The sequence below is a fragment of the Varanus komodoensis genome, unplaced genomic scaffold, assembly GCF_004798865.1.
Source record: "Varanus komodoensis strain SLA01 unplaced genomic scaffold, ASM479886v1 scaffold4, whole genome shotgun sequence".
NCBI lineage: Eukaryota > Metazoa > Chordata > Lepidosauria > Squamata > Varanidae > Varanus > Varanus komodoensis.
Window position 1 is genome coordinate 56074372 of NW_025335941.1, and position 13365 is coordinate 56087736.

General features: G+C 40.1%; 1 protein-coding gene across 3 annotated transcripts in view; it reads left to right on the forward strand.

Annotated features, from left to right (window-relative positions):
* MRE11 (MRE11 homolog, double strand break repair nuclease) overlaps positions 1-13365 on the forward strand; it is a 31988-nt gene that overhangs the window by 10273 nt on the left and 8350 nt on the right. For 2 of the 3 annotated variants that reach the window (XM_044442343.1, XM_044442344.1), the window contains exons 9-17: positions 667-838; positions 1830-1910; positions 2439-2565; positions 4852-4955; positions 5481-5654; positions 7092-7154; positions 7458-7680; positions 8747-8821; positions 12854-12915. In XM_044442343.1, the coding sequence (XP_044298278.1) occupies positions 667-838; positions 1830-1910; positions 2439-2565; positions 4852-4955; positions 5481-5654; positions 7092-7154; positions 7458-7680; positions 8747-8821; positions 12854-12915 (1081 nt within the window). The remainder of the gene's footprint in view (positions 1-666; positions 839-1829; positions 1911-2438; positions 2566-4851; positions 4956-5480; positions 5655-7091; positions 7155-7457; positions 7681-8746; positions 8822-12853; positions 12916-13365) is intronic. The other variant, XM_044442345.1, reaches the window with a different exon arrangement.

Consider the following 13365-nt stretch of genomic DNA (forward strand, 5'->3'; position numbering starts at 1 on the left):
ATCTAGATAGCATACTAAAAAGCAACACCAACACCCTGCCAACAAAAGTGCGTATAGTCAAGGCTATGGTTTTCCCAGTTGCAATGTATGACTGTGAAAGCTGGACCATAAGCAAGGCTGAGCGCCAAAGAACTGAGGCCTTTGAATTGTAGTGCTGGCGGAGACTCCTGCAAGTCCCTTGGACTGCAAGACGATCAAACTGGTCAGTCCTAGAGGAGATCAACCCTGACTGCTCTTTAGGAGGCCATATACTGAAGATGAAACTCAAATACTTTGGCCACCTAATGAGAAGGAAGAACTCCCTGGAGAAGAGCCTAATGCTGGGAACAATTGACGGCAAAAGAAGAAGGGGACGGCAAAGAATGAGGTGGCTAGATGCAGTCACTGAAGCAGTTGGTGTGAGCTTAAGTAGTTTCTGAGGGATGGTGGGGGACAGTCACAAGGGCCTGGAGGAATGTTGTCCATGGGGTCGTGATGGGTTGGATGCAACTTTGCAACTAACAACAACAGGCCTTGATCATCTTGTTGACCTGTTGAGGCTATAAAATGCTGTAGCTGTTGTTATAATAGCATTGTAGACATAACAATGACAATAGATCTGGTTTTTATATAGTGGGACTTTACCACTCTCCCATTACTTAAATAGGTTTATTCAATGTATTTCAGGCATGTTGGCTTGCTACAAATCAAAGGCAAAAAAATGAATATGCAGAAGATTCCTCTCCAGACAGTACGACCTCTCTACATAGAGGACATTGTTCTTGCTGACCATCCAGGCATATTTAATCCTGACAATCCTAAAGTAACACAAGCAATACAAGCATTCTGCATGGAGAAGGTAATTTTTAAAAAATAAATAGGATCTGCAGTGAAGCATTAATGGCATCGTCTTAACTAACGATTGGATAGATTCCTACTTGGTGTGGTTTCCTGTATAGCACTACAGATTTCTCAGTGTTTCTTCACTCTGTGATACTTACTTAAGCTTGTCCACTAGCTAGTAGTATGCTGTGTCCATTTCAGTCTTAGTAGAGATTTGAGGTTCTCTTTAGTGTTGGATGGTTGTTACACTGTATAACTTGAGACCTAGCACAGTGTTTCTCCAACTGCACTGGGGCCCACTACTGGGTCTGTGCTAGTCTGCAGTTGGGTCCCAGTGCTGCAGAGTGCCTGGTGCTTAATCACCCTGTACTATAACTGAACCATGCGCACTGGATGGGCACATGCAGCAGCTGAAGTTGCTTACAGAGCAAGATGGTAATAAAAATATTTTTAAAAAACGGGAATAAGGAGGAAGAGGATATGAGAGGGAAGCTGTAGAGAAGGAAATGAATAAAGCAGCAGGAGGGATGATGGAACTGACAGTCAAGGACAGGGTATAAATTAAGTGTGAAAGAGGAAGGTGAGAAGAAATGGCAGGAGATCCATGAGACGGTGTTGACCCAGCTGCTGTCAATCTTAGCGGGAATGATTCTTCAGCAAATGCAAGAGAATGCACATATCCCATGTAATGCCTGTCATGGCTTTTAAAGGAACACCAGAACACCCAGTGTTTCTCAGCACAATTTGGGCATAGCAGTCTAATAGTGATGCATATTTCTGCTGAAAAACTTTTAGTAGAATTAGAAATTAATCTTTCAGCTTTTCATACAAATGTGTTATTGGCTTGTGATCACAATAATGTGCCCAGGGAAATTGACTTTTAAAAAATTATGTAGCAAAATTCTGTGTTTTCAAAAATAAGTATTTATAATCTTATTTGTAGTAAGATGATTGGATGAAATGGCAGTTTCTGTATATAGCCATTTATGGAGTTTTCTTTTATTAAGGTTGAAACTATGCTGGACAATTCAGAAAGAGAGCGTCTTGTGAATCCACGACAACCAGAGAAACCTCTAATAAGATTACGAGTAAGATTAAGCACTAGATATTTGACTTATCCATATAGCAAACAACTAATTAAAGTATAGTGTTGAGTGTTTTAAAATTCTTTCAGCTTGATATACCTTTTTGAACTTTTGTCTTGCTTATTGGAGTTGTAGTCAATGAACTTTCCTGTGCATGCCATAGGGGTACAGAATGTGAGGACCTTAAAGGAAGTAATCATGTAATGTAAAATCCATTGAAAGCACACCCCTGTGCATCTTTAGAGAAGAAAAAAAAAGGCTTGCAACCCCCAGAATGCCCCATTTTTGCTTAAATGTGCATAGGATTATGCCCTTAGCTTGCTACTTAAAATTATCAAAAGTATAGTTTCCAATGTTCAGAACGTTTTCTGATGTGCCAAACAGAAAACTGATGTTGAGATCAGTTCTTGAGAACCAGTCCCTAGCTACTTAAATATTCAGAAGTGCATCCAATTTAAGTAATGGATATTGACTTTTTTTCAGATATATGGTTGCAGAGTTTACATCTTTTCTTTTTTCTTTTCTTTGAAGGTAGATTACAGTGGAGGCTTTGAACCATTCAGCATTGTTCGTTTCAGCCAGAAGTATGCAGACAGAATAGCTAATCCAAAAGATATCGTACATTTTTTCAGGCATCGGGAGCAAAAAGAGAAAAATGGTAAAAACTGAATTCAAAAATGGAATAGAACATGGATGTTAAGCCTCTTTCCCCCTGATGGCTGAATTCCATTTTGGAGAGGCTCTTGGGGATGGTGGTGGATTGTGCCAAATGCAAAAGCAGCAGAGCCAGAAATGACGGCATATCTTTTTACTGGCACTAATGGCTTTAAGTTACGGAGAAACAGTTCAGCTTTTAGAATAGGGGGAAAGCTGCTTAAAAGCAGCAAAACTATCAAACAAAAGGAGAAGGAAGGCTTGATTGGGATCCTGGGCCTAAAAATAGAAGTAACGGGCAGCAAACTTTTTTTTTACTGTGTTTGGGCAGTTACAAGAGGAAGCACTAAGCACCTTTAGGAATGGATCTTGGAATTGAACTTTTTCATTTTAAGTAGATTCCTTTATATTTTCTGTAAAGTCATCTTTGATTATGTTGAACAGCATAGGTATCAAAGGGTAGACATGAACTCCAGGGCTTCAAGAGCTCTGGAAAAGCTGATATAATACTGTTGAAACAGTTGGTGCAGCAAGGACTTGCAGCATGTTCCTGCCTCCAGCAGCAAGTCTGTACAGGAATCTTGCACCAGTTCATCTTTTAAGAGTACTGGAGAATACCTGCTCCATTAGTTTGTTGCATGTCCTTATTCTCTGTCTTCAGTAGAAACCGCATGCATTCTGCAGGGATAGCATTAGGGATAGAGAAAAAGTGACAGCTGGTGTGCATAGGAGTAGCGGGTAGTATTGCATGAATGTTAACTTCCCGTGGCTAAAGACTCTGATTAGAAACTTTGCCTAGGTGTGGCAGCAGTGCTTTTTGGACTTGGTATTAACCCTGGCAAATCAGTAGGTTGTCATTTGGTTGTCAGATGAATGCTAAATAGAGAGTGGAATTAGAAATGGTTGTGGGTGGTTAGCACTCAGCATATTCTGAGTTATATAGCATCATGTGTGCCTAGAGGAAGGTAATCGAATGCTGCCTTTTCATGTTTGTGTTCTGTCTCATGCATGCATACATGTCCAAGTAGTTAAACAGAGGAGCTAGGGCTAATCTTTACTGAAAATGCGAAGGTTAATCAGGTTGGTCAGCAGTGTTGTATCAACTTGCCTCATAGGTTGATTAGTTTGTTTATCAGGTTTGTGAAGCCCTACTTATTTTCAGAGAGCAAATTGACATGCCATTCTTTAAGGATAGTTTGATTAAAGAACCAACATAAAAAATGTATCTGCCTTTTGAAATGATAATTGGTTTAAACCATATGCATTTGATGCATCACTTGCATGTATTAAACCCTTTCCATTAGGTGCTCGCATGCCATTTCCAAATGATGCTATGAAGTATGCCTAGATTTTTTTAAAGTGTACATTAATAATTGTTGAAAAATGTTCTATACTTGCTGTTTGCTCGCACCTACTACATCGGCAAGAGTGCTCATTAAACACTTTAATTATTAATTTTTCTGACAATTTGAAATCTAATTGATAAGGTTATTTCCAAGTTATTGGTTGCTATGCTATTTTTAAAAAGCTCAGTGATCAGAAATGTTGCTAAAGTTGGTGTGCATGGCTTCTCTCAAAGTAGTCTAATTTATATTTTTAAAGGCCCCTTTAGAAGCTACCACTGCTTTTAAAAAGAACACAGACTGAAAATTGAATCAAACTCTGCAGCTTTGAGATAGCAGTTAACTGTGTTCTCTGTAGAAAGTTTAGACAAGCAAAGACCTGCGTTTTATGCAAGGTTCTATATGTAAATACCTACGATGTGGATGAATGTAGAAGGTCTGCAGTAGGAATATTACTTATAAAATAACAGATCTCTAGTGACAAAACAAATGCTCTTATTAACTAAATTAACTCTCTGTTTCTGAAACATAGGACTTCTTTTTGCAGGAGTTTTTTTTTGTTGAAAATAGAGCTCATTTTCATCAGTGAAAGTTGATTTTTTTTTCATTTGTTCCCACTAATTTGAGTGGCATTTAAGCCAGAAATACATATAATAAATGTTCCTCTTTCTTTAAGGTATTAGTAGCTTTAAATAAAATTCTTCTATGCTTGATATATAGATTCTAGGTCTGAATAATGTGTGTGTGTGAAATAAGTTCTATAAAATGATTTTAAAGCATGACAATTATTTCTTGTGCTAAATTTGGATATTTTTTCATGCTTGCTTGCTCTTGCTCTGAATTCTTTTGAGGTTCAGATGTGTGTTTTGTCTTAATGTAATTGTCATTTGGGGTAAAAGTGTTTACTTGAAATGGGCAAACATTTGCTTTGCTTTTACATTTTTTAGAAGTTGAGATTAACTTTGGAAATCTGGTCCACAAGCCTACATCTGAGGGAACAACCCTGAGGGTAGAAGATCTTGTGAAGCAATATTTCCAAAAAGCAGAGAAGGTAAACTTTTGCAGGTTTACGGCTGGATTTAAAACTGAATTGCTAACACAACTGCAGGTACATACCATTCTGTAGGGCCATATATCCACTGATTCTTCATTCCCAGTGGATTGAATTTGCTGTTTCCCTGTGTGTTAGGAACCAGAAGAGTAGTAATGACTTTGTTTGGACAACACAACAATCCACCTTTATAATAGCCCACAGTAGGTTGGTGGTTCACTTAATAACTCATGAAGGTCTTGACAAACAATTAGTCTGTATCCTTGACTGTTTCCAAGCAATTCGTACTTCCCATCTCACATTAGCATCCCAGAGCTTGGTATTATATCTAAACCAACTCAAGCTAATTTTTATAGCATGTGCTTTTGTAAGCAATAAGTACAAAACAAGAAAACCCCTCCAGCTTACTTTAAAGTATCTATGTTTCTTCTCTTATGAATATTTCCCCTTTATTAAATAATGCTGCTACCTAAGATTGCTTGCTACAGATAAAAGCAAGATACTTGTCCTTTTATCTCTCCCAAGAAAGTGCAACTTTCCCTTCTGACTGAAAGGGGAATGGGAGAAGCTGTGCAAGAGTTTGTGGATAAGGAGGAGAAAGATGCAATTGAAGAGTTGGTGAAATTCCAGCTAGAAAAGACACAGCGGTTTCTGAAGGAACGACATATAGATGCAGAAGAAGCAAAAATTGATGAAGAGGTTTGTACAGGGTGACTTGTCTTGTTTTTGTTTTGGTTGCAATCCTTGACCCATTTACTCTAGACCAATTCTGTTGCCTTGAAAAGAACTGCTTGAAAACTAGTTGACCCTGGAGTGGAAAATAAAACATTACTATTGTGTATTAAGTTGACTAAATATATAATACCTTTAAGAAACTGACAATATTGAATAAATCAAGGTGAAGTTCAGCTATGTGCTTAATTAGCACTTCTACCAAAATAATATGTAAAGTGTTGGCTATTTTTTCCGATAACAAGGCATGTGATTTTTCATCTTTGGATCCAAAATCAAGCTGTAAAAATAGTATGTGGTAGAAAAATGAGGGAGCAGGCACTATATGAAATGTGGTTAACTTGAAGGGCCATAACTGGCTCTTAATTCTACATATTAAGAGGAATATGTATTGAAATGTGATCATTAATTTACTGTTTATTTCTTTTAGTAGATTAGGCTAGCTGTGTTAGAGAAGTTTGTCCTTTGTGAATTCCAGTATTGAACTGACCTGATATTGAACTTTTAAGATGAACATGCAGAGCAGAATGTAGCTGTCCTTGCACTATGCACTATGAATTTTGCATGCAGGTCTTGACTCAAAAACATACCAAAATGCATTTAAAATGTGTATTCTAAAATATGTCACTGTATATTCTCAGATAAAATATTCTTAAACTGGGAATAGATCTATAAATGAACCCCCAGATATTGTCTCAGGCTAGAGTTAGACTGATCTGTCCATCTGTAACTCACATACCAAAATGATACTTTAACATGCCTATAGTGTTTTTCAAGAGCAGAAAAATGACATTTTCTATTACAGCACTCTTACAAATGTGAGTTAAGCATTTTACTTTTACAGTTGTTGGGAAGGGGTTTGTACCATGTTGGTCTCTTCCCTCCCCTTTTTCTTTTTTTCTTTCTTTTGTTCCTATTTTTTCTCTCTCTTTTCCTGTTATTTTCTTATTCTTTTTCTCTCTTTCATTTGTATCATAATGGGCAAGGTATCATCTCCTACCATCTTACATGCCTTCAGCCAAATAGAGCAACGTCCCCGCAGGGCTTTTGAGGGATGTTTGGGCATTCCAAATTTACCCCTGGGTACGAACATCTGATCTTGTTATTCAACGCTGTTGCTGGCCTATTCGCTGTGGGTATCTTGCAGGATTCATCAGTGTGTCATGGAGTTCACACCTTACAGTTTAGGTGGTGATCTCACATGTTCCTCCATTTATTATTTTTAATAAAGGCTGAGTGGTCTTGCAAACTGCCTTTAAGAAAAAAATAAGAGATTGGAAGGAAGGGAGGGCAGGTAGGAAGAGGGCATGCAGAAGATAGAAAAAAAGTTGGGGTTAGGGAATTGGTTTTTGTAAAACTAAACTACATGGTGACCATAATTCACCTTTTACCACTTTGATGCAGGTAAAATGTTTCAGAGAGTCAAGAAGAAAGAATACCATGGAAGAGGACGAGGAAGTTCGTGAGGTAATTTCCATAAGCTGAGCAATTTGAAAAAGTGATTAATTGAACACACCAATGTATTTTACTTAGCTTAAGTTTTTAAAGAAATAGATATTCATCATGAATATAATAGCTCCTGTTCTTTCCAAAATGTATGTAATAATGCTTTTGGCTTTTGTTTCAATATTTTATTTTCTTTTAATGTTTTTATGACTTTTTTCATACACTAAAGTTTTTCTTCTTAGATGCAGATGAAACTTTGATTTCTGCTCAAAAAGTGAGAAGTGATTCTTCCGTCTTTAATGTGGGCTGTTTAATTTTTCTCAGGCTCTAAGCAGGGCCAAAGCCCACCGATCCCAGGGAGCTGACCATGCTTCTGTTGCTAGTGATGATGACCTCATGGACTTGGCCACCTCTGAACAAAGAGCTAATGAGGATTCAGATGATTCTTTACCACCGAGCTGGGGAAAAGGCAGAGGGAGAGGTCGAGGAAGAGGCGGAAGAGGACAGAACGTCACAGCCAGAGGACGATCTCGACGAGGAAAAGCAGGCCAGTAGTCTTGCACTTGACCACAACAGCTTAAAAGCTGATTATGCTTTATTATATCTTGCCTCCCCAGAGAACTTTCAGTATTCTTAATTCATTGTTCTGCCCAGCTCACTGTTTCTTGCCATTCCGATTGCATTCCAGCCCTCAGAAACATCAGGAACATCTTAGTTTTCCTAACCTAAACCCTACCCTGGGTTTCCACCATAACCCTAAAATCAGGAAGGATTCCTGTGATTTGCACACCAGCTGTGAACTGAAACTACAGTATTCAGCTTAGTATTCGTATTCAGTTTTTGAGCAAGTCACTTGTCATGCTTCCCATGGCAGCCAGTTAGTTCATGGTGCTGCCAAGGGTATTTTTCAGTTTGCTGTATGGGTCCAAAAGCCCCATATTGTTGCCTGCTCTTGACCTGGGTCTTTATCCATAACTCTAGGCTCCTGTGGCTAGGTTTGTGAGAGGCACATGAAGTGCCTTCAAAGCTTAGAGCTGGACCAATAGTATTTTTACACTTACTTTCTTGGAAAAGTTGCTTGCAATGTCATGCAATATTTTTCCTTTGCATGGGAGAGTGCTATACAATGATCTGGGCAGAAAAAACTCCTGAAAGTGAGGAGCTTAGTAATTGGTATGATGCATGGGGAATCTTACCTGATTTTAGGGTTATGGTGGAAATCCAGGGTAGGGTTAGGGTTAGAAAAACTAAGGTGCTCCTGCAGGAAGAACTCTGGAAAGTGAGGATTTTAGAAATCAGTATGATGCATGGGGAATTGTGCCCAGTTTAGGGTTATGGTGGAAATCTGGGGTAGGGTTAAAGTTAGCACTTTCTTTTGCTATTTGTGAAGTGATAGACATTCAGAAATATGTGGTGGCAACCTTGGGATTAGACTTTTAAAACCATGATTTTTAATTGCATTGCAAACATAGTGACCTGCAGTGGACTGAATGGATATTTGATCCCAGGTCTCCCTTGTCTAAACATAGTACACTCTGTCAATGTATAATGGTGGCCTTCTAATTGAAGTGAAGAAATATAAGCTCTGAATATCTGTTTTACTCTTTTTTCAGGAAGCACTGAGCAAGACAGCAGTCGAACATATAAGCCTCTCTCCACACCTATAAAGAATATGTCTATCATAGATGGTATGTTCAGAACACAAGTGAATTGCTGTAATAGCAGTTGACTTGCATGTCTAAGATTATTGTACTTTCTCATGGTACCGTAAGAAAATCTTCTGTTTGGTATGGTTTTGATGTGCCATTAATTACATATGTGGCCATTTCTAAGTGGGATGCCTGCTGTAGATGCAGGGGAAATACTTCATCTAATCACTAGTGCATGAAGCATTGTTTTCCTTTGGCAGAAATATGCACACATGCAAATAGGTATAGGAGGAAAGTGTAACTGGTGAAATGCACAAAATATGTTCTGTGGCAATTATGCTGAATAAGCACAGGGAACATTCACAACCAGTGTTGTTGATAACACAAGAACTGTTGTGTTGCTCTGTTAATTAAAATGTTCAGTGGGGTAGAAACCCATTTTTTCAATTCATGCCATAAGTAATAAAGCTAAATTTCTTTAACTTGTTAGGCAACAGTTTCACCTTGGTGTCTCCCTTGGAATTTCCTTTGTTCAGGAATACAGTGGTACCTTGGCTCACAAATGCCTCAGTTCATGACCAAATCGGGTCGCGAACAGAAATTTCAGAAAAATTTTGCCTCAGTTTGCGAACTTCGCATTGGGTGATGCCCATGATCGTGGCCATGTTGCCGTACGAACTCGATCGCGCCCGTCTCCCCCAAGTGTGATCACAGTTGTGCCTGTCTCCCCCCCCCCCCCTTCAGCTCGCTATCGCACGATTATGGTTTGGACTCTCCCTCCAAACAATAATCTCCCCCTCCCCACCTAGGTTAGTGTTCTCTACTGTACTGTACTTTGTTACTTTGTTGTTCTTTGTTACTTTGTTTCAAAATTTTGTGATAAAAAAAAATTTGCAGAACCAATTAACCTTATTTACATAGAACCTTATGGGGAAATTTAACTTTGGTCGCGACCAGAGTCGTGGAATGGCTTAAGTTCGTGAGCTGAGGTACCACTGTAGATCATTCCATATCATCAACTGAGTATCCTGAGAGATTGAAATATTTTCCTGCAACTTTCTGAATTTTGCCTTTCCTGATGTGAAATCTTTGTCAGTGCATTCTTTTTGAGTGGAGGCCTTGTTTGTGGTAGAATGCAGACTGCATTGGAAGAGAGCATGGGAAAGAACCCTTGAAACTGCAGTTAATGTTACTAGGTTTGTTGTAATTTTCTTGCCTGAGTAGATGGAGAGGAGCAGAGTTGGTATCTGGGTTTGCTGAACGGTCTCATCCCTGTGTTTATGTTTCTGACAAATGATATTTTCATGATAATGAGTAACACTTTTAAAGAAATGGGATATTGGTATTCCTCCCATTACTAAGCATCTGGGAGGTAACTTTCATTATTTAGGATGGGGAGGATAGTTAACTGTACAGCTGGTGTTACTCAAGAAAATGTATTCCTACTGTCTGCCTGTATAGTATCTGCTGATAGACCATTCTGTATGCAACTTCTCTATGTAAAATAAATAGCCTTTACATGTAGAAGCTACTGCTAGGTATATACCCCTATCAGTACTTCCACTTGATTTGTTACAAATCGCAAGTTTGAATGAGGGTTCTAAGCAACTAGAAGAAAGGAAGGGCACCACAGGGCATTGGCAAATAAAATAACTTGCTAGAATGAAAAGTATTAGCTAGGAAATGCACAGGATAGAGGCTAGTGTAGTGTCTTCATTGTCTTTGAATTTGAACAACATTTTTTTTCTTATTTTTTATGGATTTTTTACAGCATTTTTTATTTTATCTTCATATTCTGTCTTTTACTAGGAAGGATTTCAAGGTAGCTTACAGGTTCTTCTTCTCTGTTTTAGCCTCGCAACAGCCTTGTGGGGTAGGTTAAACCGAGAGGCAATGACTGGCCCAGAATCACCCAATGAGCTTCAGTGATTGAATTGGGGCTAGAACCTAGGACCTAGTCTAGCACTGTAATCACAGTGCTATGGTGGCTCTTGATTTTATGTCTAATTCTCCTAATTGATTTAAGATGAAACTTTGTTTAATATCAAGATAACTGACTGAAGCACGTGTTGTTTTGACAACTGACTTGAAACAACTTTTAGTTCAGAGGTGGAATGTGAATGGACAAAGGTTCAAGAGAATGCCTGTAATGAACTAAAACGCATACAGTGGTACCTCGGCTCGCAAACGCTTCAGTTCACTACCAAATTGGGTTGCAAACAAAAATTTCATAAACATTTTGACTCAGGTCGTGAACTCCTCATTGGGTGGTGACCGCAATCATGGCTATCCCCCCCTCCCGAGTGGGGAGATGGCCACGATCGTGCTGGGGGGAGGGGAGATGGCCGAGATCACACCCATCTTTCCTGCATGAGCGCAACTGTGATCTCGACCATCTCCCCCCCCACCCAACACGATCGCACCCATCTCCTACCCAAGCGTACCCGTGATTGCGCCTGGCTCCCCCCCTCCCCCCATCTGTAGCCGTGATCATGATTGTGCTTGCGGGGGAGATGGCCGCAATCTTTGTTGTTCTTTGTCACTTTGCTTCAAATTTTTCTGATTAAAAAAATAGTTACAGAAAGGATTAACCTTATTTACATTGAACCTTATAGGGAAATTTGACTTGGCTCATGACCAATTCGGGTCACAACCGGAGTCCTGGAACGGATTAAGTTCATGAGCCAAGGTACCACTGTATTAACAAAAGCTCCTGTGTTGAGATACTGTAGTCCTGAAGAACGTGTATTGTGACTCAGTAAAGCAGGGGTCCTCAAACTTTTTCAATAGGGGGCCAGTTGGAAGGCGGCGGCTACGCACGCGGGCTGGTGAGGGGAGGGGGTACCTGGGTGCGTGTGCCAGTGAGGCGTCGTCGGGTGTGTGCAGGGTGGTGTTGGGCGTGGGGCGGTGACTCGCTCGGAGAGTTCAAAACCATCTCTGAGCGAGCGAGCCACTGGCGAGCATACATGCATGGAGGAGGCAGGCAGCGGTGGCTCGCTCACTCGGAGATGGTTTTGGACTCGCTGGGAAACCATCCGAAACCATCTCCGAGTGAGCAAGCCACAGCTTCCCATGTGCAGCAAGCGCGTGCGCAGTTGGCAGACAGCGGCACGGGCCAGATGAAAGGGCATGATGGGCCGGATCCGTCCCACGGGCCACAGTTTGAGGACTCATGCAGTAAAGGTTGTCTTTCAAATTTTTTGTCTGGGGTGTTCTGTTTATGCCTAGAACACCAAATACAGCCATCAGTGGTTTAACAGGAGTGCTGGCTATACCAGCATGAAAATCCCTCAGAGTCCTATAGAATTCATCAGAATCCTTTAGCCTCTGAAGGTAGTTGGTGCATATATAGCATACCTAAACACATAACCAAGGAAAATGGATTGGAATACGACCCTGAGATAATAGCTGATTCTCACCAGTCCCTTCCCTGCTTTAGTTCAACAGGACTACCTGGGATTCAGTGTTGATCAGAATTTTGAAACTAGCTTCATATCCTGGTTAACAGCAAACATTATTTAGCCTAATCCATGGTTATGCCTGGTGCTTAAGTAATTGTGCATATACTAATTGGATGTCTTTAGAGCATTTTGGAAACAGTTCTACTAGAATATACTGCTTTTGCTCACTGCCTTAGTCAAGGACCTCTAATTTTACTTTGCTCTGGATGATAATGTTCTTTCACATTCTTTTTAAAAAAAACTTTACTTTGCATATTTCCCCAGCATTTTGTTTAGCACACTGGTTGAAGCTGCATGAATCCTTGCCTCTGCCCCCTCTCCTCCCCTGCATATTTCATAAGCATCTACGTCATATGATCTGTAAGCATCAGATACCAGTGAGTTGTCTTTCTGGAAATGCCCCTCAGAAACCCAGTCTTTGTACCAATATTTTCAAATACATATTCAAAGCTTGCATGCTTTGTGTTGTCAGTTGCTTACTTTGCAAATTTGATATTGGAAACTGTTTCCATCTCTGTTTTGCTTAGGATGTTAGGATATGAAGTTCTTCAGAAGAGCTTAGTATATATTGACAGCTTACGCTAATGCTACTTACTCTGATTTATTTTAGCTTTTCAGTCATCGAGGCAGCAGCCATCCCGAAATGTGCCTGCCAAGAATTATTCAGAGGTGGTTAGTTATTTTATATATACATATATCTTCAAGTTTCTTCTGTATGTAAAGATATTTCACATGTATATTTAACAAGGCTTCCGCTCACCATGGCAAGTATGGTGCTGCCATCTGGTGAATGTGACAAGCAGCCAGCTATTCTTCTGCCTTTGCAAGTGCAGAAGTGGGTGGAGATCATTCCACCAGTCACTTGGCAGTCCCTGCCCTGTCTTCAGCTCCAAAGTGCAGAAGAAGGCTGTTTGGAAAATCCATGGCAAGGCACCTGGAAAGCCTTGGCCAAACCGAGAGGCAACAGCAATGCCCTCCTTTCCTGCTCCAGGATAGGGAGGGGTGGGAATGTTTGGGTACTGCTTCTGAAAGATGCTCAGAAACATCCACAACCCTTCAGGAAAGGGTGGAAGAATAATGGCACTCAACTGCCTACTCTCTTCACTGGCCCTTCGCTTGAGA